The 27,545-nt window shown below is 37.1% G+C and overlaps 1 protein-coding gene across 1 annotated transcript in view; it reads right to left on the bottom strand.

The window, feature by feature from the left end:
- The window catches only part of GYPA (glycophorin A (MNS blood group)), an 81,971-nt gene extending 54,958 nt beyond the window's left edge, over window positions 1-27,013 (bottom strand). The window contains exons 1-4 of the mRNA XM_039248216.1: window positions 26,933-27,013; window positions 24,507-24,587; window positions 12,888-12,941; window positions 720-755 (exon numbers count right to left, since the gene is read on the bottom strand). Of these exons, the coding sequence (XP_039104147.1) occupies window positions 720-755; window positions 12,888-12,941; window positions 24,507-24,587; window positions 26,933-26,975 (214 nt within the window). The 5' untranslated portion in view covers window positions 26,976-27,013. The remainder of the gene's footprint in view (window positions 1-719; window positions 756-12,887; window positions 12,942-24,506; window positions 24,588-26,932) is intronic.
- Between the last annotated feature and the right edge of the window lie 532 nt (window positions 27,014-27,545).

Genomic DNA, 27,545 nt, shown 5'->3' with positions numbered 1-27,545 from the left:
TCCTCCAGTCATAGAGGGTTGGGAGGATAACCCCAAAGTGGTGTCATAGGGCCCCAAATAAATCAAGATTGAGATATAAATGATCTGTATTTATTCTTGATATGGTGCCGGTTAATCAGATGATTTTGAGCTCCTTTCTTTCTTTAAAAGGTAGAAGCAAGGAAGTTCCACTGTTTTATAAGCTCTTACAAGACTTTGTTCAAGTACCCATGGTTGGTTAGAAAGCTAAAATATCTAAATTAAAAGAAAAATTATTATCAAATTTATATATTGCTAGTTCCAACATGTTTAGGAAAATAAGAAATCCGTATTTTAATTTTAAAAAGAGCATATTTTGCTTGCCTTCACAATTTCGTATGATGAAAGTTAGTAGCATATGCTCTTCTGATTTAAAAATCAGTTGCTTCTTGGAGCTCCTGGGTGGCTCAGTTTGTTGAGTGTCTGACTTCAGCTTAGGTCATGATCTCATGGTTCATGAATTTGGGACCCACATTGGGCTTGCTGCTTTCAGCACGAAGCCTGCTTCGGATCCTCTGTCTTCCTCTCTCTCTGCCCCTCCCCTGCTCATGCTCTCTTTCTTAAAAATGAATAAACATTTATTTTAAAAAACGGATGCTTCTTATTTTCTTACGCACTTGGAACTAGCAATGTGCTTAGTTGATCTTAAATCAATAATTTAAGATGAAATTATTGTTATTCTACATCAAATATTAACATACCTCCTGCAGAAAAAATGTGTTCCAGTTGTTCTGATCCTAAAACAAAATTTCAAAATAAAGTCAGAATACATAGAGTGTATCTTTACAATTCATATTGGAATTAGATTGTTGAGTGGGTTTCTTTTTATTAACTGTTTAGCAGCTACTGTTCAATATTTAAAAATTTTTTTAATGTTTATTTACTTTTGAGAGACAGAGAGAGAGATAGAGACAGAGAGAGTGCAAACGTGAGCAGGGCTGGGGCAGAAAGACAGGGAGACACAAAATCCAAAGCAGTCTCCAGGCTCTGAGCTGTCAGCACAGAGCCTGACTCGGGGCTCGAACTGATGAACTGCCAGATCATAACTTGAGCTGAAGTCGGTCACTTAACCAACAATAGTTTTTAATTTTTTTAAATGTGTATTATTTTTGAAAGAGAGACAGAGTGCAAGCAGGGGAGGGGCAGGGGAGACACAGAATCTGAAGCAGGCTTCAGGCTCTGAGCTGTCAGTGCAGAACCTGATGCAGGGCTTGAACTCACAAACTGCAAGATTGTGACCTGAACCAAAGTCAGATGCTTAACCAAGTGAGACACCCAGGTGCCCTGCTACTGTTGAATTTTAAGCAGCTAGTAAAATTATGAAGTAATGTGTCCATTGTAACAGTGTTAATTCCAGTATCCACTTTCAACTACCCAACAAGTATTCATGGGTCAAAAATGAGCAAATCATCTCCTTAAATGAAGGAAAGTGTTATTAAAAAGTACTAGAAGAACCACTTATCGACTTTTATCAAAAGTATTTTTAAAAATATGTAAAACTGGTGGGGAAAAAGGAGACACAGTGAGTCATCACCCCACATGAACTGTAGCTCAACCCCAAGAGAGATCATGTTGCTACCAGCTTTCCAGATTTATACCATGGCTACCATCTGGATCCAAATCCTTATTGTGTCTCACCTGAGCTTTTATCAGCAGTTGCACCAGATTCCCTATCTGCAGAAGTTTCTAGTATTGTTGCCTTAATGCATCACCAGAGTTAACCTGATCCGTCCACATCTCATTTCTTTCTCTGCTGTCTCCAATGCCACTTTACATCATGAAATTGTAAGACTACTACAGCCTTACAATTTTCGTGAATTTATTTATTAGAAAGAACATTATACCTTATTGTATCACGTACTCAGGGGACTTGGTTATATTTGATCATTCCTTAGAAGTTATACTTAAAGGTTAATTGGGGCTTGTCTCCTCTTTTTTCATGGTAGTTGGTAGCTGTGGTTGGTATATGAGCTCTGGAGCAATACAGATGGGGTTTCAGTCAGAAGAATCTCCTTTACTAGCTGTGTGACCTTGGACAAGTTACTTAATTTCTCCCTGCTTTAACAATTTCTTGGGAAAATGGAGATCATAATACCTATCCCTCTGGATTCCTGTAAGATAAAATTAGATAATGCGTAGAAACACTTACAATGCCCCACCATGCTAGCCATTATGTTTAGGATTCAGGGCATATAACACTGGGTGTCTATATTTGACCTTTAAATACTTTCCGGTTTGACACCATCATGTTGGCTTCATATTGAAGTCACTTTGAAAATGAGATTATGAAATCTGGCCGTGTGTAGCAACATGGATGGACCTTGAGGGTGTTATGCTGAGCGAAATAAGTCAGGCTGAGAAGGACAAATATCATATGTTTGCACTTATAGGAGGATTAGGAGGAACTTGATGGAGGAACAAGGGGGAGAAGAAGGGCGGAAATGGTGGGGGAAAGGGAGAGAGGCAAACCATGAGAGACTCTTGAATGCTGACAAAAACTGAGGACTGATGGATGTGGGGGGGAGGAGGGGATGGGCATGGAGGAGGGCACTTTGGGGATGAGCACTGAGTGTTATGTGGAAACTAATTTGACAATAAACTATTTGTAAAAAAAAAAAAAAAAAGAAAATGAGATTGTCTCATTGAATGCAGAAGCTTAATAACTAGTTCCAAGCACTTAGCCTAATTTTCCTCTCCTGGTCTCTGTTCATAACCTCTGCTGCTTGCATTTATCTCAGTGTATTCTCTCAATGGCCGATTGTGCGGCCACTCTGAGTTTTTTCTGAGCCTTAAAAAAAATCTAGAGTATCTTGCTTAATCCCACCTACAAAAGACACTTTCTCTTTCTACATTCAGCCAGCTCTTGTAAAGTTGTCTTCTTTTTCCAGAGTGGTGTCTGGGTGGCTCAGTCAGTTAAATGTCTGACTCTTGATTTTGGCTCAGGCCATGATCTCATGGTTGTGAGATCAAGTCCTGTATCAGGCTCTGGGCTGAGCATGGAGCCTGCAAAAAAGAGAAGGGAAGGGAAGGGAAGAAAGGAAAAGAAAATGAAAAAGAAAAAAAGAGAAAAGAAGAAAAAATAGCCAGAAATAGTGAATGTTGCCTGACTGCCCTTTTCTCAGCACTCAGCTTGGCTTAGAGTTCTCAATTTACTAGGCACTTATGATGTGTCAGGCTCGGGATGAAGCAATTTTGCCTATGTTTTCTTATTTGATCTTTAGAGAAATATTGTAAGACGAATGTTATGGGTCCATAATAAAATTAAGGGGACAGAAACCCCTCAAGGAGATTCACTCAGGGTCAAAAGCTGGGACAGCTGAACACGGCTTGGTTTGACCACAGATCATCCTCACCACTGTCTGGTGAGGTCCCTTTTATCTGTGTGTACCATTTCATGGTCACATCCAGCATGTATGTACTCTGCTAGATTGTTTTAATTTTTTTAGCCCACAGTAGTATTTCTGTGAGATATTCCAGAAGTGAGGATTCCTCTGGAGTAGGGATTGTATCTACTTAGCTTTCTGTTTCTCAGTGTTCATCACAGTTTTGCCACAGTGATAGGTCTAATTAGATAGAGTTGCATCATAACAATGACTCCAAAGTAACTATCTTAAAATATGAACAAACCTTGTTTTTTTGGTTGTCTCTTTGTTGTTGTTGCTGTTTATTTGTTTCTTCCACCCATGAGTAAAATTATATGGTACTTGTTTTTCTCTGGCTAACTTATTTCGCTTAGCATTATACCTCCTAAATCCACCCATGTTGTTGTAAATGGCAAGATTTCACTCTTTTTTATGGCTGAGTAATATTCCATTGTGTATATATACTATATCTTCTTTATCCATTCATCTGTGGTTGGACACTTGGGTTGCTTCCATTTCTTGGCTATTATAATTAATGCTGCAATAAACATAGGGGTACTTATATATTTTCAAATTAGCGTTTTCATTTTCTTTGGGTAAATATTCAGTAGTGGAATTACTGGATCATATGGTATTTTGATTTCTGTTTTTTTGAGGAGACTCCATGCTGTTTTTCACAGTGGCAACACCAGCTTGCATTTCCACCAACAGTGAAATAGGTGAAGGGGATTAAGAGTACATGTCTTGTGATCATTATATTGTACATCTGAAAATAATCATAAATTATGTTAATTACACTTGAAGTTAAAAAAAATTTAGTGAAAAATCTTTTTTCCCATCTGGGAGATGTTGGTGTATGGTAACTAAAAATTCTTGTTTTCTTACCAGGAATGTTGAAAGGCGGGAGCGCTGTGGAATCCCGACCTGTATAAAACAGAAGTTGAGAAGAAGATCAGGAACAAGGTGACTGAGTGGACTCTAGAACATATAAAATAAAAGTTTATTCTATGTCCCTCCCAGTGGCAGCTCCGGAATTTCTACAGCAGGGTTTTACAGCTGAGGAAAGTGTATCTTTACTTCCTCATGTATGAAATGATAAAACCTGCCTCAAAATGTTATTATAAGGACTAAATTACTTTAGTATGTGTGTGTGTTTGTGTATGTGTGTGTGTTTGTATGTGTGTGTACACACACGCTAACAGAGTACTTGGCACATAATGAGTTTTACATACATGTTGGTTATTATTGTTATTATTCTATAAAAGACGGAAAGACTGGAAGCTTTTTTGCACAGTATTTTGCATAACTTTGGGAAATTGTACATGTTAAAGAAAGGGGGACACTCGTGATGTTTACATAGGAAGAAAGTTCTGCCTCATGCATCCCTGTCTCCACCTTGTTGGTACAATTCTACATCCCTGGTAAAAATGAAAACAAAGACATGACTGAATTCAATTTCTTCTCACTTGATAGAGGGTGAGTCGATTCTAAGGTACCCCAACCATACTTCTTTTTTCTCTTTCAAAAGTAGCATTTCTGAGTTGTAATAGAATTGTAGGAAATCCTGGGTCCAGTTTGAGATGGCTGGCTGAGTATGCAGGTAACCAAGTGATATAATCAATTCAAGGCCATGGTTATTCTTTAGAATAAACATAAGCACACAAATATATTCTTATATGTCCCTTTAAAATCTCATGCAATGCATTATAGGCCACTTTTTAGAATGAAAACAATTACACTTTTATTTTTAATTTTATAAATGTAAAATTTGTGAATTATTTTATAAAGTTTTATAAATTAAATAGGATTTTTTATTGTAAAAATAATCTAGGTTCAATGAAGAAAAGTTGGGAAATATGAGGAAAGCAAGAGCAATATAAAAATCATCTATTAACAAGCCACCCAGAGATGGACACTTTAAACATTTTGGTATAGCACCATCTAAACTTTAGCTTTTGCATCTAAATATAGGACCACTGTGTTTAAGGATGTATAAATATGTACATAGTGTTTAAAATATATATACCATAGACATGTGCCCTATGTCACAGATTATTCTTCTATGACAAATTTTCAATGGTTGCATAGAATTCCATTGTATGAATGTACCATTGTTTAGTCATCAATCGCTGACTTTGAGAATTTATGTTATTTTTATGCTTATGAGACTTATAAATCATTCTTAGATAAATATCAGTGAACTAAACGCTGTGGATGTATCTCTGCTTCTTCCTTTGAGACATTCTAGTGAGGGAAATGGGGCCCAACTACAATGAAGAGTGGGTGGAAGAGCACCTCCAGACATTCCCCAGAGAGAAGGTCACTTTGGCGCCTCACCTAAGTGTTCAAGGTTTCATGAAGAATCTACAAAGAATTGAAATGTCTTTGACATTTCTGGTCTACCTATTCAAGGACAGAGTGCCAAGACCTGCCTCTTTCTACCAGCTGCCAGCTAATCCTTACCCCCAAATTGTGCAGGAAGAAATCATTATTCCCAAACTGTTTTCCCCAATGTTTTCTCCTTTCTTATAAATCCATTTTGGTCACCATGTTTCTCAACTTGTTTCATCCACCTGATTCATCACATGTATTTAAAAAAATTGCTATACAGGTTCACTAAATATAATAAACAAAATACCTCTCTAAGTTAATCTTCAACACTCAGGTGTGATGATTTAAAAGATAATTCAAGAAGAAATGTTTTTCAGCAATAACCTGACATTTGAAGTTTCAGTAAATATTAACATCAAAATTATGGAAAGAAATATTTTTATTGAGAATCAGTGAAAGTGTGTAAAAATTATAAAAAGGATAACTAATGAACAAAATTATCCATAGCTCTTAGTGAATGTTACATCTCCTTTATACCCTTCAGTTCAGTATAATTATTTACATGTAGAGCATTCAATTATAATTGCTTTAGGATACCAAAATGACTCTTTTGAGATGTAAAACTTGTTCCCGGGTCTGCTAGTTCCCAGGGCTAGCTCATTTTGAATTCCCTCAGCATTAGAAGAGTGCTTTGTATATAATAGGTATTCAGTGAAATACTAATATTATAAATTTGTAGCCAATTTCTTACAGTGAAACAACCAGTGAATTTCCAGATTGCATCTAAAATGAACATAACAGTGAATTAAAGAAGCCATATGGCAAAGGGGCATGCACAGAATGAAAGCAAGAATATTTGAAAAGCACACATTCACAGAAGATCAATAAAATATTTTAAACATTTCAATAACATGCACATCTTTTAAACCCAAGAAAAAAATCTAAAACTGAGAAACAAAACAAACAACACCCAAATTTTTAAGTGTTAAAATTGTTAAAATGCTAGAAATTTAACCAAAGCCAGTAAGGAGTTTTGACTGTGAACACAAACATGCCTTCCTCCAGGCTTTCTAACTCTTCCGCAGGACATCAGAGACTGCCTGAGTCTGGATTTGCAGGGGACAGTTAGGGAGGTGTGCTCAGTCTATGGGTCGGGGCCCCCTCCTTTTTATGCACACCTATAAGGCCAAGCCCCCCCTTGTCTCCAAGCCCCCCGCTTTTCTCCACACCTCATTTCTTTTCCCCAACCTTCTCTCTTCAGGTGCAAGCCACACTAGATGCTTCAAAGGCCCCATATTTTTGATGCCCACACATTTGTGCCTCCTGTTTCATTCGCCTGAAATATCCCTTTCCACACTCGTATTGCCTAGCTCTCTGCTTTTCAGGTCTCAGCTCAATACCATTTCTATTTGGAGGTCCTTTCTTATTTCCCCTACCTGGACCACAAACTCTACCAAGTCCCCAGTGTTTGGCATGGTGTGGTAGAGTCTCATTGAAATCTTATGATTGACTGTAATTCAGATCTGTCTTACCAGGGTCCTGATGGTTACTGGGAACCTTGGGTATTCATTCATTTTTCCATTAATTTACAAAAGTGTTTTGCATGCTTACAAAGAACACAACAAACAAACAAACAATTCATGGTCTTCACAGCAAGGAAATTCCAGCTTAGTGAAGAAACACAATGATGTAATCTATGTAAAGTGTTTTAGGGTGAAGGGGAAGTGGGGGCACAAAGGGGGCTACAGTCAATTCTACGGGAAGGGGGAGGAAGGGGAAAGGCCTCATGGAGGTGTTCTTTAAACTCATCTTGAGAGAACTCTAGGATTTTGACTGTGTGGACATTTAGGTATAGAGTCGGTAATGTCAGCAATGTCTTGAATTTGAGACGTCACTGAGGGAACTGCAAGTATCTATGTGGCTGCAGCACAAGATGTGAAGAGACCAACACAGCAAACAAAGGAAACAGCTGCAGAGGTAGTGAAGCACCATGTGCTGTGGGTCATAGTAAGGAATTTGGCCTGTATCCTTAAAGCAGTGGAAAGACCATACAGGGCTTGAACCAAATTTTCATTTGCGGGAGATCACTGTCAATAGTAGGTTGGATGATGTGGGAAAGAAGAACATGCCCAGAACTCATCATAAGAGGATCCCACCTTGTGTTCAGAAGCGGCCAAGATAAGCAGTCCGTTGGTAACCCAGCCACGCCTCCTCACAGAAGGCCCTTATCACTACTTGGCATTGCTTTTGGTGGAGAAGGCCTGTAGTCTAAAGGCTTAAAGGAGTAGAAAATTACAGCAAGTTGTAAAAAAAAAAAAAATATATATATATATATATAGCAAAGAGCCAAAAATAAAATCTAACATTTCTTAAAACTGGTACTTTAGGCGCTGGATTTTAAACAAAGTCAGAGAAGGAGAGCAAAGTATTTTAAAAGTATAAGCAAAGTATATGTAACTAAAAAAATTTTTTTTGATATTGAAATGAGAAAATGCATAGGAAGAGAGACCTCATCAAAAGAAGTTTTGAACTTTATCAATACTATTTTCAGCCTCTAGCAAATAGACTTTTTTTCTTTTCCAACATTATTTCTCAGAGAAAAGGAGCATTTAGTGGAAAATTTCTTCTGAAGAAGTAGAGGCCGAAACCCAAGGCTCTAAACTCTAGTCAGAACTTAGGAATATCTAACATTGAAGGCAACACATTGAACACATTGTTTAGAGGAACAAAGTCCTCCAGGCAATTTCCATAAACTGCATATACTTTATTCAAGTCCTCATTGAGAATGTTGTGTTTTACTTGCACCCTTACAAAAGCTGAATGGTGGCCAAATTGAATTGAGGCTGAAATTTTCCACTGATATTCTTAGAAATACCTGCTTTAATTCTCCAGATTTAGTTGCTTTGATGCAATATCTTATCACAGTCACCTAAAGCCCCCACCACAATAAGTAAATACTTAATAAATAAACAAATGCCCTAAGAGCAACTTGATAAAAAAATGTTTTTAAACGTCACTTGCTCAATAATCAAATATCTGTAGGCGATCTATAAAATGATCTTTGTCATAGTTTTCCTTCCATTTTCAGAAAGAAAAATAGATAATCTTGTATTTCAATAGTAGTTAATACCTGAGCTTGCTTAGCAGTATCAGGAGGGCTGAGATATCTGATACTAAAATACATAGCAAAAAAAAGTCAGCTTGAACGAAAAATAGCTATGCTCACTCACATAAATTTTATATACTCTAGAACTTAGTTAAATTTTAAAGACTTGCTGGTTATTCTAAGATAGATTCATGTGGGACAATTTGAAGAATTTTATCAGTCACTTCAAATTAAATAAACTAGCCCCTGGTTGAAAAACACTTAGGAGAAACAAAAGAAGTATCTCTTTGTACATTCCCAGGTGCTTAAGCTACTTCCAAAATTCAAGGCAAGGAAACCAAATCCCATAGTACATACCCCTAACAACCACTGGGAGTGTTTTGACACCTATAGTTGACAGCAATAGCTCTCCAGTCTATCTGGCTTTCCCACATTCCTTGGGCCCTAATCAGCTAATGGACATCTGTGGGCATCTGGTTATGCAAAGCTGCGACATTTCTGTGAATAAGGGGATACATAGGACTTTTTATAATAGAATCTTCAGTTGGATTGATGAGGTAGAAAGCATCTAAGCAAATCTGTAACCATTGAACAATAGACATGGTTTGCCTAAACCTCTTAGGGATGGACTTATGAGAAAGGTCTCTCTCTCTCTCTCTCTCTCTTCTCTTGTGCTCTAGGCCCCAGATTTCTGTAAGTAAATTGGCTTTCAAGAAATCCTATTGCATCATTTGCAAACTTTTAAACGGTCAATTTAAATACTATCTTTTTAAATTTAGAATGTACTTTTACATTTTATATTACAAGGTCTCTTGGAATGTCTAATCCAACTTCCTTATTTTACAGATAAGAAATTTGATATCATAAAAAATTAAATCATAAGCTCAGTTTAACACAGCTGGTAAGGAATGGAACCAAGACCTAATTCTGCTGGTTTCCAATAATATTTCCATTTCCAGATCTGTGACTGGTCAAAATCTTATCAGAAAGATTTCTTGGATGTGTTAGCATATTAGCTGGCGAACACTGGGGTGCATTGTACACACAAAAAAAGACAATTAAATTCCTTGAGATTCTGGGATCCTAGGGCCAAAGAGTTTAAAAATAGTCAGTATTCTTCATTTTGACTTTGTCACACCAGTTTATCGTGCTAATTACATTATATCTCAGCTCTCAGCGTCCTCTTGCTATAGCCACTAAGAGGAACGGTTTTTTCTTCTGGTAATTTTGACGTGAGGGTTGTTTTTAAAATCTGTTCACTTTTCCAGATTATTCCTGAAAATTTCCACTTCTCTCTCTCTCTCTCTCTTTCTCTCTCTCTCATATATATATATATATATACACACACACATATGAGGTATTATGAAAGATGTGTCAGCATTTGGCTACCCAACATTACACATTTCCTTAGTTGCTCTAAAAAATGTACTCTGAAGTCCTTACCCCATGCCTACTTACAATGACTCACTGGCAGAAACTTGAAGGATGGGAAGAATTTGGGGTAGAAATGTGGAAGAGGAGGAATTAAGATAAAGAAATAGCATGAGCTAAAATGCAGAGACGGGAGTTGCAATGTGCATTTGCGTGAAGACCAGGGGACAGGAGTGAGGCAAGGCTGGCAAACTTCTCAGACTGACAAGAGCTTCAAGTTCAAGTGGCAAATTAGAGCAAAGTAAAACACAAGGGTAGCTTTAGCAAGGCCTCAAATCCCTCGTTTAAAATTTTGTTTCAGGGGAGCCTGGGTGGCTCAGTCAGTTAAGCGTTTGATTTCTGCTCAGATCATGATCTCAGTGTGTGGGTTCGAGCCCCACACTGAGCTCTGCGCTGACAGCTCAGAGCTTGGAGCCTGGTTCGGATTCTGTGTCTCCCCCTCTCTCTGTCCCTCCCCTGCTCACGTTCTGTCTGTCTCTGTCAAAAATAAACATTAAAAAAATTTTTTGTTTATGTTCCCAGACACTGAAATAACATTTTATGGTACTTTGTACAAAGTACATTACAGTGACTGGAAATGAATCACATAGTTTTAGGTTCTGGAAGGGTGTAATGAATAAATTAATATACCACCCAGAGTATCAAAGATTCCAAATTTTTGTAACTGTATCATCTCACACTTGTCATATCTGAATTGTTCCAGAACATTCCCCTCTTCTTTCTTACCCTCACTGCTCTGTTCTCACAGTTGTTCATTAAAACAGACTGAGACATCTGTATATTGAGGCAGGGAACACAGAAGGACCCTGTCACTATTCCCAGTGTGCCAAGAAGGTGGGGCAACTTGTGGGCTCAGGACACATTTAGGGATACAATGGGGAATAGAGGTCCAGTATCCTAATAACCTGTTATGTGCTCTATCCACCAAATCATATGGCTTTCCCAAACAGCTGACATTTTTAACATGAAATGCTGTTAGAAGGACAATGATAAAGTACAATGTTGGACAAATATCCTATAATTTTGCTTTATCCCAAAACTTCCAGTAGCTGAGCTCCTGTTACGATGTGATAAAGCCTGCTCTTACAGCTGCTAGTTTGGGTTTGGTTCCCTCCTGACTTGGAGTTGATAGGAGTCTTATCTTATGAAAGCAAACTCTTACAAGGACACATCCTGCATATGAAATGCCTTAAATAGTTTCCAAGTCACAAAACTAAATTTTCTAAGTGCTATAGGGTTGTTTTTTTGTTGTTGTTGTTTTGTTTTGTTTTGTTTTGTTTTGGCATAGGATGACCATGAATATTGATTGATACATTTATTTGTGGAAGTTTTACACAGCTAATTTGTGGTAAAACAGGGATAAAAACTCACATCTGCTGACTTCCAGCTCAGTGTCTTTTCTGCCAGACCCTACTATTTTATACAGAATGAATGTATAAATGGGGATCTTGCCTGCCCCCCCCCCCAAATATTTGGAGTAGGCTTTGGCTGTTAAGCAATATATTCAGTTTTGCTATTGAACTAAAGGACTGAGTCAAGCTGTCATTCATTTTTCTTTTCTTTTTTTTTTTTGGAAGGGTTTTAGTAAGCCAAAAGAGCCAGTTACAATTTAGAAAAAAAGAGTTTTCTGAAGTGGTTGTTGTGATAATATCTGAGCCTAATGTTTTGAATAGCCCTCAATATTTTGTTTCAACTCTCTGATCACTAGCTCTTAAAGAAGAGGGTAGCCTGGTCAGTGGGCGAGGTGGCCAATGCAATGACCCAGCTTCTGTTCGACTATAGAGTGGCTTACTCTGGCAGTTCCCTTGAAGCCAGGTAGTCACACTTCTGCCTTTCCTTAACTTGATAGAAAAATAGCTCCTCACTGAGTCTGCCTTGAAGCTGCTGTGGACTAGGATGACAACAGCTTCAAAGAACCTTGAACTTTATAGCCTGGTTCTGTACTACCCAGCTACTGGCCATCCTCATTGTCCCAAATCATTGTTGAGGCAGTAGGCATAGAAAGAAAAATCAGCCTATAATCTTGGCCACTGTACATTCTTCAGCCCAGACAGAAAGCAAGGGATGTTTATCTCCCTTGTCCCAGTGAGAAAAGAGGTCAGAGTTCCAGTTCAAGCTTTGCCACTAACTGGTTGAGGATCTGAGTAAGTCACTCAACTTATCTGAGTCTCAGTTTCTTGCCTCTAATATGAGAGTAATGGGACAGATAGCTTGTAAAGGATGTCACTAGTCCAAAATCATGGAAATTTATATGGCTGAGATAATAATATTCATGTTTAACCTATTATGTATTCACTACATGCTGGGTATCCTCTCTTTCCACCTTCAAAACCTGAAAGCATATTATTATATATTAACCATTATCTGTAAAAGAGAAAAACAAAGATCAGAAACATTGCCTAACTTGCCTAAGAGATTCAGTTGATAAATGGCAGAGCTGGGTTTTAAATTCAGATCTGTTTGACTGCAGAACTGTCTGCAAAGGTCTACCATGATCTATGCAGAATAAAAAGAATGAAAGCCCCAAATAAGGTGCTTTGAGAGATTAAGTTGTCAACAAATTATACAACTACTCTCAAGCAAGTCTTCACTTATGGCAAAGTGGGGCTAAGTGAAAGAATACAAAAATAATAACTCACCTTGTGCATAACCTGAGGTGGGAGAGGTGTATAGGGTAACATGTAGTATCACAGCTATGTTATGGAAAGACAGATGTTTCTGGTTAGTAACAATTTGTTAGCTGAAATCTCACTTTTTTGAGCCAAGCATCTTCCAATCCAGTTACGAAGCCTACCCCAAATCCTCAGAACCAAAGAGGATCGCATACTTTAGGTGTGCCAGCTTTATTTAAAATATTGGCATTTTGGTAACTGACTTCTTGCACACATTAGGTTTCAGCTTAAGGAAGTTAGGCTGGATGAGAAAAACTCTAATGAAAAGTGAAGGGGTGCCTCAGTGGCTCTGTCAGTTAAGTGTCTGACTCTTGATTTTGACTCAGGTCATGATTCCAGGGATTGGGAGCTGTAGTCCTGCATGGGGTGTAGAGCCTGCCTGGGATTCTCTTTCCTTCTGCCCCTCCCCAACTGGTGCGCTTGCATGTGTGGGCATGCTCTCTATCTCTCAACAACAACAACAACAACAACAAAATAAAGGTGAAAATTTTATCCCTAAGTTCTCACACCACCGAGACTTTCTGCCACTGGTTAAACAATGACAAATGGCAACAATAGAAACTAGATCAATATTCTCAATCCTCAATCCTGACTGCGTATTAGAATCATCTGGGGTGCACAGGCATGAGATTCCAGTGTGCTGCCAGTGGTGAGAGCCACTGCTCCAGACTAAACCTACATGTAGAAACTTCATTTTCCAGGGCTTTGAGATCTACTCTTAAATTTTCTGAGGTTCTTATATCACCCTTATCTAGAGCTTGAACAATTTAGAAAACAATTGGATAGTAGCCCAATTTTTGGCTTGAGAAATAATAACCATATTACGTGATGGTATTTCTTGTGCCTTTGTCTTAGAAAAGCCCCTCTCCCCGCAACAGTTGATTTAACTTTGTGCATTTTGCAAGGTAAGCTCCTCAGTGGATGAAACAGACTAGGTGGCAATGGCTCTATTGGAAAGAAGGTGGGCAGTAGGCCTGGAGTCTCGTGTTCTGTGCCCATGGCTGGCTGGGAGCAGCTCCAAGGAGCTCTGCAAGAACTTGGCTGGGAAGTCCTCAATCTAAAACCGAGTCTTCAAATTGCAGAATGAAATCCTTTGCGCAAGAGTTGGCAGACATTCTGCAAAGGGACAAAGCATAAATACCTGACGCTTTGTGGGCCACGTGGTTGGTCTCTGTTACAACTCGTTAAGTCTGTCATTTTAGTGCAAAAGCAGCTCTAGATAGGCAATGTGTAAGCCAAGGTGTAAATAGAGAAGTATGGCTTTGTTCCAATAATTGTTGATAGACATGAACATTTTAATTTTATATAATATTCACATGTCACAAAATATTATGATTCTTCTGCTTTTTTAAAGCACTTAAAAAAACAAAAGCCATTGTTAACTTGCAGGCTTTACAAGACCAGTGGTGGACTGGGTTTGGCTATCGGGCTGTAGTTTGCTGGCTTCTGTGTTAGTGTATTTAGAATCTCTGGCTATGGTACTCAGTTGTCAGTGTCTTTTAGAGAGAGTCCCTCTGATAATTCCAACATGTAGTCAAGATAGTGAATTCCTGCATTAATGGGCCTTGGAATCAATTCACTGTATCGTTACTGGCATTAAAATAGTAAATCATGTAAAATAGAAGAGACTGCATCACACATAATAAGGACATTATTTTGTTTCATAGGTGTTTATGTATTTGTGTACAGTGAGTTGCAGTGTACATTCAGTATGTCTTAATCACACGTGAATGTGTCTTAAGGTTGATATACCCTGTTATACCCTACCTGAATACCTGGCCTCCGGAGGGGCTGAGGGAATCAACAGCCCGTGACACAAGTGAAATCCATTCAAGGCAACCACAGCTGTTGCCCAGTTGGCTCCACCATAGAACAATCTTATCCAGCTTTTATAGGGTCCATAACAGCAGTTACAGTTTCTAAGTGTATTGTGTCATTAAAATGATTTACGAGTTCTGAGACAGAATTCTTTAAAAATATAAAGTTAACCAAAGGGATAATTACTTATAGGCTATATACCTTTAAAACATGGAGGAGGATAAAAGCAAACTGACCATAGCATATATGTCAAAACATCAGAGATAAATCATTAAAAAAAGAAAGTGTGGAATAGACATAATAAAAGATACTTTAGTTGTGGATCCATTTATACACATGAATTAAATTTCCATATTAAAATACAAAGACCTTTAGATTTAGACAAAATAGACAAGAAAAAAAAGACCCCAACAAAGGTATGCTGGATCACAAGAAGCACAAACAAAAGAATGCAAAATGTGTAAAAAAAAAAAAAAAAGATGCAAAGGAATATTAGACAAATACAAATGAATAAAAGCAGGAATCAAAAATTTAAGATTAGACAAAGTAGACTTAAAGGCAAAAATGCTTAAAAAGACATGAAGGATTAATTTATACTGTTAAAGGATATATTATACAATGAGTCTTAGGTAAATATGGGCCATTATATCCCCATAGCATAGCAACAAGAAATATAAAGCAAAAGAAGAATTTGAAGAATTACAATGGTAGTGGAACAGTTTTAACAGTTTTCTCCAACTGTGATAGATCAATGACGCAAAGAAATAAACACTGACAGGACCTGAAAAACATCTGACTTGCAATCACAAGTGATTGATGTTGACTTTTCTCAAGTAATAAACCAATGAGAATAAACTTTACCGTGTGTCTCTACATTCCCATACACTCATTTTGAAGTGACGTTGCTGAATTGCCTGACAAGATGGTTTTGAGATCTGTACGTGACAGAATAGTTCAGAGGACAGACACCAAGAGGCATATCTGTGTAGTGTCTCTCTTAGCAAGATGCAATTTCACTGCCATGGTTCCTCTTTCCAGTTGGCTTCAACAGATGGACTATACTCACTTTTTGTACTTTAGGATTATTTTCTTTCGTTTGATTTTTAAATATGATTGTGACTGAAAAATAAGTGGTAATTGTCAAAGGCGATCCTTAGATTAAAGATCCTTAGATTAGAAGGTATCTAGCCCAGTTTAAAAGGAGCAAAAGGTTAACATCATAGTCCCCCCAATTAAGGTTCATTAACTGCACCAGAAGGAGAAGACAGACCATAAGCCTTCATTACAGGCTCCACTTTAGTGAGAGCGCAAGCAGAACACTGACAATGTTGTAAGAGTCAGGAAGAGCCAAGCCTGGAACAAGCCTGTATGACAAACGAGGTTAATTTAATGTTTTGATTAAGTGCACAAATTCTAGAGCCAGTCTGTGTGGGTTCGGACTAATTTCCCTACTAGCTGAGACCTAGGGCAAGTCAATTGATCTCTGTACCTTTGTTCCATCTTTTGTAAAATGGGGATAATAATTGTCACTATCTTATAAATTACTGACTTAGTTAAATGAGTTAAAATATGTGTATTTTTTTGCACAAATGGAAAAGCTGCTCTTAAAATTCATATGGAATTTCTAGAACTATAAAAAAACAAACTAATCTTGAAAAAAACAAAGGTGGAGGACTTATACTCCAAAATTTCAAAACTTATTACAAAGCAAGAGTATTAAAAAAACAGTGTGCTGCTGGTCAAAGAATCAATGGAATAGAATCGGGAATCTAGAAATAAACCCATATCTTTATCAATTATTTTCAACAAGGGGGCCAAGACCATTAAATAGTGAAAGAACAGACTCTTCAACAAACTGTGCTGGGACAACCAAGTATCCTAATGCAAAAGAATGAAGTTGGATTCTTATCCCACACCATCTAAAAATATCAAATCAAAAAATGGACCAATGGACTACATAATTATAAGAGTTAAAACTATAAAACCCTTAGAAGGAAACATGGGAGTAAATATTTATCTTCTTAGATTTGCAGTGGTTTTCTTTTGCAAGATAGGATACCAAAAGCACATGCAACCAAATTTATTTTTTTAAATGTTTATTTTATTTTTGAGAGAGAGGGAGGGAGAGAGAGAGAGAGTGAGCATGAGTTAGGGAGGGGAGAGAGAGAGGGGGACACAGAATCTGAAGCAGGCTCCAGGCTCTGAGTTGTCAGCACAGAGCCTGATACGGGGCTCAAATCCACAAACTGAGATCATAACCTGAGATGAAATCCGGCGCCAAACTGACTGAGCCACCCAGGTGCCATGCAACAAAATTTTAAAAAATAAGTAAATTGGCATTCATCAAAATTAAAAATTTTTTTGTTATCAAAGGATGCTCTCAAGAGAGTAAAAACACCATCCACAGGATGGGGGAAAGTATTTGCAGATTATCTATCTGATAAGAGTCTAGTATTCAGAATATATAAAGAACTGTTATAATGGAACAAAACCATGAACAACCCAATTTAAAAATGGACAAAGAACTTGAGTAGGCATTTCTCCAAAGAAGATATACAAATGGTCAACAACCACATGAAAAGATGCTCAACTCCTTCAGTTGCTAAGGGAATGTAAATCAAAACCACAATGAAATATGACTTCACACCTACTAGAAAATAACAACTGTTGCTGAAGTTGTGGAGATATTGGAATCTCATACACTCCTGGAGGGGCTGTAAAACAGTGAAGCTTCTATGGAAAAAGTATGGCATTTCCTCAATAAGTTATCCATAAAATACCATCTGACTCAGAATTCCTACTCCTAGATATTGAAAACAGGTGTTCAAAAACAAAAAAGCTTGTATAAGAATCTTTATAATAACACTATTTCCAAAAGCCAAAAATGTACACAAGACCAAATGTCTACCAACTGATGAATGAATAAAATGTGGTACATCCATGCAATGGAATATTATTGATTCATAAAAAAGAATGAAGTACTGGCACTTGCTACATGCTAGGTGAATGAAAACAAATGTAAAAGACCATGTATTTATGATTACATGTATATGAAATATCTGGGATAGGAAACTGATGGGGACAGAAAGCAAGTTAGTTATTGTCAAGGCTAGTGGGAGATGAAATGAGAGTTTAATGCATCTGGTATTTCCTTTTAGGTTTATGAAAATGTTCTGAAACTAGATAATAGCTATGGGTGTACAGCATTGTGAATGTACTAAACACCACCACTAAGTTGCACATTTAAAAATGGTTAAAATGATGAATTTATTACATGAATTTTATTACATACATGTAATAAATATGCATTGGCTTAGAGTAGTGCTTGGCAGTATGTAAATGTTACATGAATGTTGGCTATTATTCTTTGGAATCACCTGCATATAGGACCTAACCTATACTATACCCAGAGATGGATGCATCAAAACTGATTAAACAGCTGTATATAGAACTTGGTACACTAAAAATAAAGATGACATCTTTTTTTCTGCTGCTTACATACAATAATTTGGATACAAAGAAGCTCTTAACAAAAATCCCAAAGAGGAGGGTCACCTGGGTGGCTCCGTGGGTTAAGAGACTGACTCTTGATTTTGGCTCAGGTCATGATCTCATGGTTTATGAGTTCAAGCCCTGTGTTGGGCTCTGCACTGACAGTGCAGAGTCTGCTTGAGATTCTCTTTCCACCTCTCTTTCTGCCCCTCTGCTGCTCATGCTCTCTCTCTCTCAAAAATGAATAAATGAGCTTAAAAAAATCCCAAAGTAGAAATTACATGGGACATAGTGTCTGACCACAATACAACAAAATGAGAAATTATGTGGAAATAAAGTGAAGGAAAAAGTAAACTTTAAGAAAGAAGTCAACTGTAACAAGTAAAATATTAATGCAGTGGCTGTACTCTTTTGAAATTAACAGCAGAACATCTCTTGTCAAAGTTTAGTAATAATGGCCAAAAGGAAAGTTACAAAACTCCCAATCTCAATTGATCATTATTAAACATAAAATGATAATAAATGAAATGAGCAAAAGGATAGCAAAATAAACCTTACAGAAATTAAGGAACAAGTTAATAAAGATAAGAACAAAAATGACTAAATGTAAAATACTGTAATTGATAAATATATCAAAATAGGTTTTGAAGAAATAATAAAATAAACCATTGCAAGTTTCAATCAAGATAAGGAGAGAACATAAAACACAACTATGTAATTATTAGACATGAAAATAGATACATAAAATTCACAGATAACATTTTTAATTAGAAAAGTTTAATTAAAATAAAAAGTGTCTTGGAAAAATATGTATGATTGAGTATCTAAAAAAAAAAAAAAAGCTTGAGAAATAAACAGCCATAAAAAGAATGCCGTCAAAAATTTCCTTCAAGAAATACACTCAGTGAGGGGCACCTGAGTATCTCAGTCAGTTAAGTGTCTGACTCTGCATTTCAGCTCAGGTCATGATCTCATGGTTCATGAGTTCAGGCCCCATGTTGGGCTCCAGGCTGACAGCACAGAGCCTGCTTTGGATTCTCTCTGCCTCTCCCCTGCTCTCTCTCTCTCAAAAATTAAACTAAAAAAAAAAGATTAAAAAACAATAAGAAATACACTCAGTGAGGAAATCATAAGGCATATCAAACAAGACAACTCTTTTGGAGCCTTCAAAAAATCAATGTCATTTTAAAAAAGTTGGATAATTATTCTAAACTAAAACAGATGTAGCAACCAAATTCAATGAATGAATATAGGTTAAAATTTGATTTTAAACAAAAACAACTATAAAAGATATACATGGGGCAATTAGGTAAATGTGAATAGAAAGATTATATTATGGTATTACTGTTAACATTGTTAGATATTGAAATAATTGTGATTATTTCGGAGAATGTCCTTTCCTTAGGACATGAACGTTAAAATGATTATGGGTAAAGTGTTATAATGTCTGTAACTTAATTTCAAATGATATAATCAAAGTGTGTGTGTATATATATATATATATATATGCACTTATAGGCAAGTAAAGCAAATATGGTCAATTACTCACAATTATTGAATCAAGAAACATAATATATGAATATTTATGCTAGTCTTCTTTGATTTTTTCCATGTGTTTGGAATTTTTCAAAATAAAAATTTGAAGAAAAAATGGGATAATATAATCTACCATATTATGTACACATGAGGATAATATATTTTTTTACCTATTCCTCTAAAAAAATCCATCTACTATAACTGGAAGAGATGACTCTTCTTCTAAATATCTTTTGTTTAAAACTGGCACATAGTAATTAATGAATTATTTTTTAATAAAATGGGCAAAAATTCTTTTACTTTTTGATAGCAAATGCATGTGTGCTCACAAATGTATTGTGAAAAGATTTATATATGACAAATATAGGTAAAATGATCTTAAAACAAATATTAAGTGCAGCGTGATATTAAAAGAATACCTTGCAATAGCCAAGTAATTGATACCAGGATGGGAGGTATAGGGCAATGTGATAATATCCATTGATATAATTTATCACTTCAACATATTGAAGAATAAAAATATAGTAAAATAAATAGAAACTAATAAGATGAACAGACATTCTTACAGAAAAACAAACAAAAGTTTAAAAAGTATTTCTGTTATGCTACGTATAACAAATTCTTTCTCATGATGACTGTCAGGAAATTTATTATTATACTATTAAGTTATGGAAGTCAACTTCCAAAGTTTCAACTATGATGCATAAAGGGCATTTTATAGAATTTAAGATCTTTTCTTTTTCTTGATTGAATCTGTTTAAGGCTAACAAGAAATTTAACATAAGTAGTATTTGCTGAAAGACAGACATCATAATTAATGGTGCGACGTTCATATTATAGACAGTCTCAGGGCAAGAATGACTGCTATCACAACCATTACATAACATTAACTAACATATACAGCAGTTAGAATTTCTAACAAATGTAATATCATAAGAAAAGAAGCAGCTGTGAACATTTATTTCAAGTGAAGAAACGACATTTCACTTTTATAAGGAATACGATTGCTTAATTTTGGAAATTGAAGACAGCCAAGTATTTTAACCAAAAAAAGTCAGCAATGTCACTTACAAAATGAACATGTACAAAGTAATAAATTCATCTGAGGCCATTGATAAACAATTTGAATATGTAATGAAACATATTTTAATTAAGACAGCAACAGGACATGTAGAATACCTCTTCCAAAAAGAAATACATAAAATTTATCTAAAGATTTTTTTCAGAATTACTTTTTCAGAATTTTTTTCAAACTCTTGAGAAGACATAAGATAGGACTCAGTGGGAAAACATGATATATTTCCAATTCAGAGATTTACTATTACAACATTTTTTATTTGGTCTGAGCTAATCTATTCATTTAATTCTATCATTCATTCTATTTTAGCCGAATAACCCTGGGAATACTTTTATGTTGCATAAGGGATAAGTTTCCTAAATGATTCTGAAAATCATCTGGAGGAATAAACTAAAACTTCTGGCTTCCAGTCAAGTCAAACTAGCTTGTTGCAGATCAAGCCTCCTGTCCACAATAAGTAGAAAAGCTGAGCAAATTTATAGCATCTAGAGAGGGCATCAGACAGAGCATTTCACAGTAGGCTCTGAAAGTGAAGAGGAAGGACAGAGAGATGAGCTTGATGTTGACTTTCCCCTCAAGACATTTGTCTATTTGCAAGTGAGGCCTAAGAGGCCATGACACTTGGGAGAGATTTAATGGTCTCACAGAACTAGGGGTGCAGGGCCCACTGAGGAGGAGAAGGAGCCATGACAAACTCAGCATGTTTAAAAAAATTTTTTTAAGTTTATTTATTCAAGTACTCTCCACACCCAACATGGCGCTCAAATTCACGACCCTGAGATCAAGAGCTGTATGCATTATCAACTGAGCCAACCAGGCACCCCTTCTTTAAAAAAAATTTTTTTTTAAAATAAACGCTACAAGATTTAAGTTGGGGCCTCCAAAGCACTACTCCCTAGAAGTAGGGGTGAGTAGAAAGAGAGCTTTCAAAAGGACGGACTGCCAGCTGCAACTCAGTTGCTCAACTGCTGAGTGGATTAAGATGTTTTTTTCTCAGGAACTGCCCACCAGAAGCCAGGATCTGACCTGGCACTGGTTCGCCTCACCTCACTCATCTCACCTCAGGCCTAACTCTGACAGATCTGAGCTATGTGTGATATTCTGACATTTTATTCACCATTGAGTTTTTGAATTAATTTTGAGTTTAAAAATACTTTTTGAAAGTCTGTTTATCTTGATGACTAAGGTTTTGGTGCCCCCTTAATTTGGTCTTGAGGTGAGTACCTCCCATTCTAATTTTTAGCTCTGAGTCCTACACTTGAAATTTGTGAATTTCACGGCATGCAAATAACTTAGTAAAGCTGTTACACACACACACACACACACACACACACACACACACACACACACAGAAAGAGAGAGAGAGAGAAATAGTTTGTTTTCACTAGCAATCGAGGAAATAAAAGTCAAAACATAAATACACCATATTATTCACTTAACCTTAATTTCAGATAAAGATTTCTTAGGACATCATTTGGCAAGAAGGTACTGAGACAGATGCTTTCAAAGTGTACTGATGGGTATATACTTTGGCATAACTTTTGGGGAAGCAAATTTAGCAATATTCATGAAAACCTTTAAAAGGTACATATTCTGACACAGAAAGATGGGTCTACAAGGCTGTCCTTAATGCCATTGTTTAGGCATGAAGGGGGGCACTTGGGATGAGCACTGGGTGTTGTATGTAAGTGATGAATCACTAAATTCTACTCCTGAAACCAATATTACCTTATACGTTAACTAACTAAAATTTAAATAAAAACTTGAAACAAACAAACACAACCAGACTGTGAAGTAGAAGCAACCTGAATATTTGAAACATGGCATAGGTTAAATAAGCCATGATTAGGCATCAGATGTAATAAGGTGAGGCCATTAAAATATTTTATAAGTGTACTTACTAATAGGGAATAGATGTTTTTTAAATGAGGAAAAGTCAGGTTTCAGAATATTACATACAGTAATTTTTAAGTGTATATTTGTAAACATGCTTAGAAAAAATATCTGAAATATTTGTACCAAAATATCAGCAGTACTTATTTCTGGATAGCAGATCAGGAATGACTGCTAAGGCTGACGGCTCTACCGTCAAACCTCTTGGATTTGCATCCAGCTTTCCTGCTCACTGACTGTATGTCCTCAGGCAAGTTTAAAAAACTTTCCGAACCTGAATTTTTCATCTGTAAGATGGGAATAATACCTAGTCCACAGAGTTATTGTCAGAATAAAATCCACGTAAGAGGGCTTAGCATAATGCCTGATATACAGAAAGTGTTCAGTTTGAACTAATACTTTTCCCATTTTTCTTGAATGAATACGTGAAAAGTTAAATATACGCCGTGATCCTTGTTCTCTCTTCACATATGGGTTTTGTAAAGGAGAGGGCTCATTGTCTCTATCACTGGGTAATTGCTTAAGATTAACACCTCTGTCGGTTATGCACACCTCCCAGAGAAACCCAGCCCTTTTGCTTGGATCTTCAAAGAAAATTGCTAAATTTCAGTCTGAGTCTAAAATATCAGGAGAGACAGAAATCTAGTTGAGATGAGGTCAGAAATCTCTTCCAGCATCTTTGCTGTGGTGGTTGGCCTGGTGCCCGGGGACAGAATGTATGGTGTTTTATGATTCGGGGCTTAAAATGGTTTTATTTTATTTTACTTAAAAAATTTTTTTTAATGTTTTTATTTATTTCTGAGAGAGAGAGAGAGACAGTGTGAGCAGGGGAGGGTGAGAGAGAGAGGGAGACACAGAATCCGAAGCAGGCTCCAGGCTCTGAGCTAGCTGTCAGCACAGAGCCCAATGCGGGGCTCGAACCCACAAACCGGGAGATCATGACCTGAGCTGAAGTCGGACGCTCAGCTGACTGAGCCACCCAGGCACCCCAATTTGGGGCTTATGATGGTTTTAGAGTCATTTACTTTTCTGAGACAGGCACGGGCCAGAACACAGCCTGACTCCCATGATGTGACGGAAGTCTCAGTGAACAAAGCACCCTAAGGTTCTATGCATCTGCCACTTTTCTCCTGGAGTGTGGCAGTTGGCAGCTCGGGGTTGTGTAGCACAATAGAGTTGTGTGTTGTAACAGATATGTATGAGCTGTATATGGTACTAGATGTGGATGAGTTGTGTATCATAACAGAAACAAGCCCTATAAAAAGTGGAAAATGGGAAAATTAATGATGGCTTATCTCCTCTGTTCACCGACAATTCTTGCTTTTTTCTCTACTCGATCCCTGGAATAAGATTCATCAGACATTCTAACCAAGTTTATTTGAGTAACCACAGTGAAATGCATCTGCCAGTATCTTGGTTTTCCTGTTCATATTTGTCAGCATTGCTTAATGACAGAGACCTCTTAGAAAGCGAAGATGATTTGTTCCATTTACTTTTTCTTTTCTTTCTTTCTTTTTTAACCATTTCCTAATTACGTTTTATGATTCTCTTTGCAGAGAATCTGGAAAGCATCAAAAAGCAAGAAAAAGAAGTCTTACATTCCCAACACCCAGAGATAGCCCTGGCATGTTTCTTCTTAGGATTCTTGCTTTACTTGCCATCTAGGTCATGTATCACAGAAGACCGCACAGATAGGTACTTATTACATATGCAGAAATGATGATAGTGGCCGGAAATCTATTACCCGTCTGCTTTTGTTGGTAACTTACTTGGTGATGCATGAGTCATGGCTTCTGTTGGGAGACTTTCAGTGCCCTCACTTTCCGTAGTTTCTTGAGAGGAACTGTAGCCTACAAAGACAAGTTGAGGAAATTACTTAAAATGTGCTTCCAAAAAGGTTCGTAGATGTTCTCAATAATCCTCTAGAAACCAAAGCAAAAAGAAATTCATCACAAGAATGCTAAATCTGGTTTGCCAATTTAAAATTAATGTGTGTCGGTTTTGAGGTACCATCTCTTGTTCCTTTCTTGGAGGAATCCTTTCCTAGGCGTGGCCTCCGTAGCCAGCACCTGACATACAAGTGCCAAATGAACAAATGAGTAAAGGAATTCAGGGATTGGGAATCAAATAATTTCAAGAGAACTTACTCTCCACTTGGCGAATGGCATCTGATAAATTTAGAATTAGAAATAGTGGCTTTAGGGGCACCCGGGTGGCTCAGTCAGTTAGGCGGCCGACTTCAGCTCAGGTCATGATCTTGCAGTCTGTGGGTTTGAGCCTTGCGTCAAGCTCTGTGCTGGCAGCTCAGAGCCTGGAGCCTCTTTCTGATTCTGTGTTTCCCTCTCTCTTTGCTCCTCCCCTGCTTGCTCTCTGTCTCTATCTGTCTCAAAAATAATGAACATTAAAATTTGAAAGAAAAAATAAATAAATAGTGGCTTTACCTGAAGATTCCCAGGGAAAGAAATATCATCTTTTCTTTCTTCCCCCTAGCCAAAGATGTTTAAACCACTTCAACTAATGAGTAAGGGGAGGGTGGAAGCTGCTCAAACACCTTTCCATTATTCCATTATTCCAGAGAATGTCTTTGGAGCGTTTCAGAAAATGCAAAGGTGATGGCAGGATTTGCACTGGGAGCCGTGGGGGGGTGGTCTTTGGGGTCACATGTCATTGGAGGCCTTAGTACACTATCCACTTGAGCAGTTGTAGACATGAAGCATTTATTTCTTCTCCAGGAATCCTTTCCAAATATCCCCCACCCGTCACCACAAACAAAACAAAACAAAACAAAACAAAACAAAACAAAACAAATGGGCAATGCCTCTAGTTCGATTGAGTAGGCCTCCTTTGCCCTCTGAACAACACAGTACCTCTTCTCTTTTTTGTGCAAGAGCTCTAGAAGTATTAGAATATATTTAAATATTATACCACATTCCTTCTGCTTATTTTTTTTTTCTTCAAGCTAAATGTTTTCATACTTTGCTACTTAAAAAAATTAGAGTAATTTTGTTAGTTTTCTGTTTTCCTGTAATTGTCCCATTCTCCCTGACTTCTCAGAAATCATTATCACGTATTCAGATTTGTTCCCTAGTCAGTAATTACTATCATAGCTAAATTATTTGCTAATTTACTATTCCTTTGTGTAGTCCCTATTTCATTAGTAGGAGGCAGGTACCAACATTGTGGGCATCTTATAGATGAAGACAGGGAGGTGAAAAGAGGCTCATTTGCCTTAATGTTCCCCAGACTTCCAGATGTGTAACCAGGTTTGAGTTTAGCTCTGTCTCTTCCTCATGTCTATGCTTTAACCATTATGCTTTTTTATCCACTAATATACCTTAGAAGATGCTGGCTCCCTTTTCTGTCTCCTAGAGAGTGCCCAGTAGATCCTTAGAATGTACTCCAATTTGAGTTAGAGCAATGTCTGTGGGCTCCATACATTTCAAGTAGCTGCCTGCTCGTTACCTATGTGCTGGGCACTAGTATTTCTAACGCATAGACTCTGCATTTGAGAAGACATTAACCATAACGTTCTCAGAAAGAGGCCAAAAATATTCCTAATTTAATACCAACTTAGTAATACTCCATGTTATTTCATCTTAATGGATTGATTTTGGTTTCTCCCCAAACTACCTAACACCTGAGCCAATAAGATGCTTTTTCTTTTTCCTCCATCATACCTCAGTAAAGGACCAAAGAGTGGGAAACAGCTCCCCAATGGATTCAGAGTTCATGCTTATAGCTTGTACTTTTTTGGCAGGCGAAGGAGGAGACTATAATTTTTCAGAAAACATTTTGAAAACTGAGAATTGGACATGCACCATCACTTTCATTAACAACTGTTTAATTTAGAAGTTAACCTCATTAAGAACAAATAAGGCAACAAATTTATTCACACAGAGATATTTCTCATAATATTTGATACAATTCTTTTCACTGTAGTTAGGCTTCGAACTGAAGCATGCTTCTCATACTGGAAAATTGTGATTCAGCCACAATTACGGAACTTCTTAACCCAATTCCCTCCACCTTACCAGCTGAGTCCCAATAGAAATCCATACACCAGACTAGGATCTGAGATACTACTCATTTATTTATTCATTTAAGTAAGACAGAACTAAAATCACGTAGTTTACATTTTAACCTATAATCTGATATCCAATATTAACAGCATCATGCTAAAAAAAAATCCACTTACCTGAGAATAGTAATACAGTTAGTATTATTATTTTTTCGTACATCCTGAGATCATGAGCTGGCTCTCAAAAGTCAATACCAGAAAACCACCAAAGACAACTGGAGTGGAAGTCCTCAGCCCCAGCTGGGACTCTGTTATCTTTCAGGCACACCTTTCTAAGGCATCAGTTGATAGGCCTGGGAGGCATTTTAAATTATGCAAATTTGTAAAACATCTGTCAATAAAGATATATGGATAGCTGCTTAACTGGGATTATTAAAGTGTTCAGTAAAATCCTCACTTCAGGGAACTGGCTGTTAGGTGTTAAATCTACTTTGCATAAATTAAGTGCGCACAGCAAGGCCATGGCCTCCGGAGCTGCCCATTTGAACGAAGAGGAATTGGACCTTGAAGGCTTGAGACTGGGGTGCTGTGTGAGGCTGGGGTAGCTATCAGGGAGCTAGAGACATTCTCATTTTTCATGTAGGTATTCTTGCGGGCCAGGGTGACGGTGACTTCTTACACATGAAATAAATGTATTGGAGAACTTACCTTACCACTGAGTGCTCGGGGGTTTGAAAGACCTGTCACACTCATGACAAGTCACACAGCAATATGAGAGTTTGTGAGACAC

This window comes from Hyaena hyaena, unplaced genomic scaffold, assembly GCF_003009895.1.
Source record: "Hyaena hyaena isolate Hyena2069 unplaced genomic scaffold, ASM300989v1 scaffold_304, whole genome shotgun sequence".
In the NCBI taxonomy this organism is placed as follows: Eukaryota; Metazoa; Chordata; class Mammalia; order Carnivora; family Hyaenidae; genus Hyaena; species Hyaena hyaena.
The sequence above is the reverse complement of the archived record's forward strand: the minus strand, read 5'-3'. Positions and strand labels throughout refer to the sequence as shown.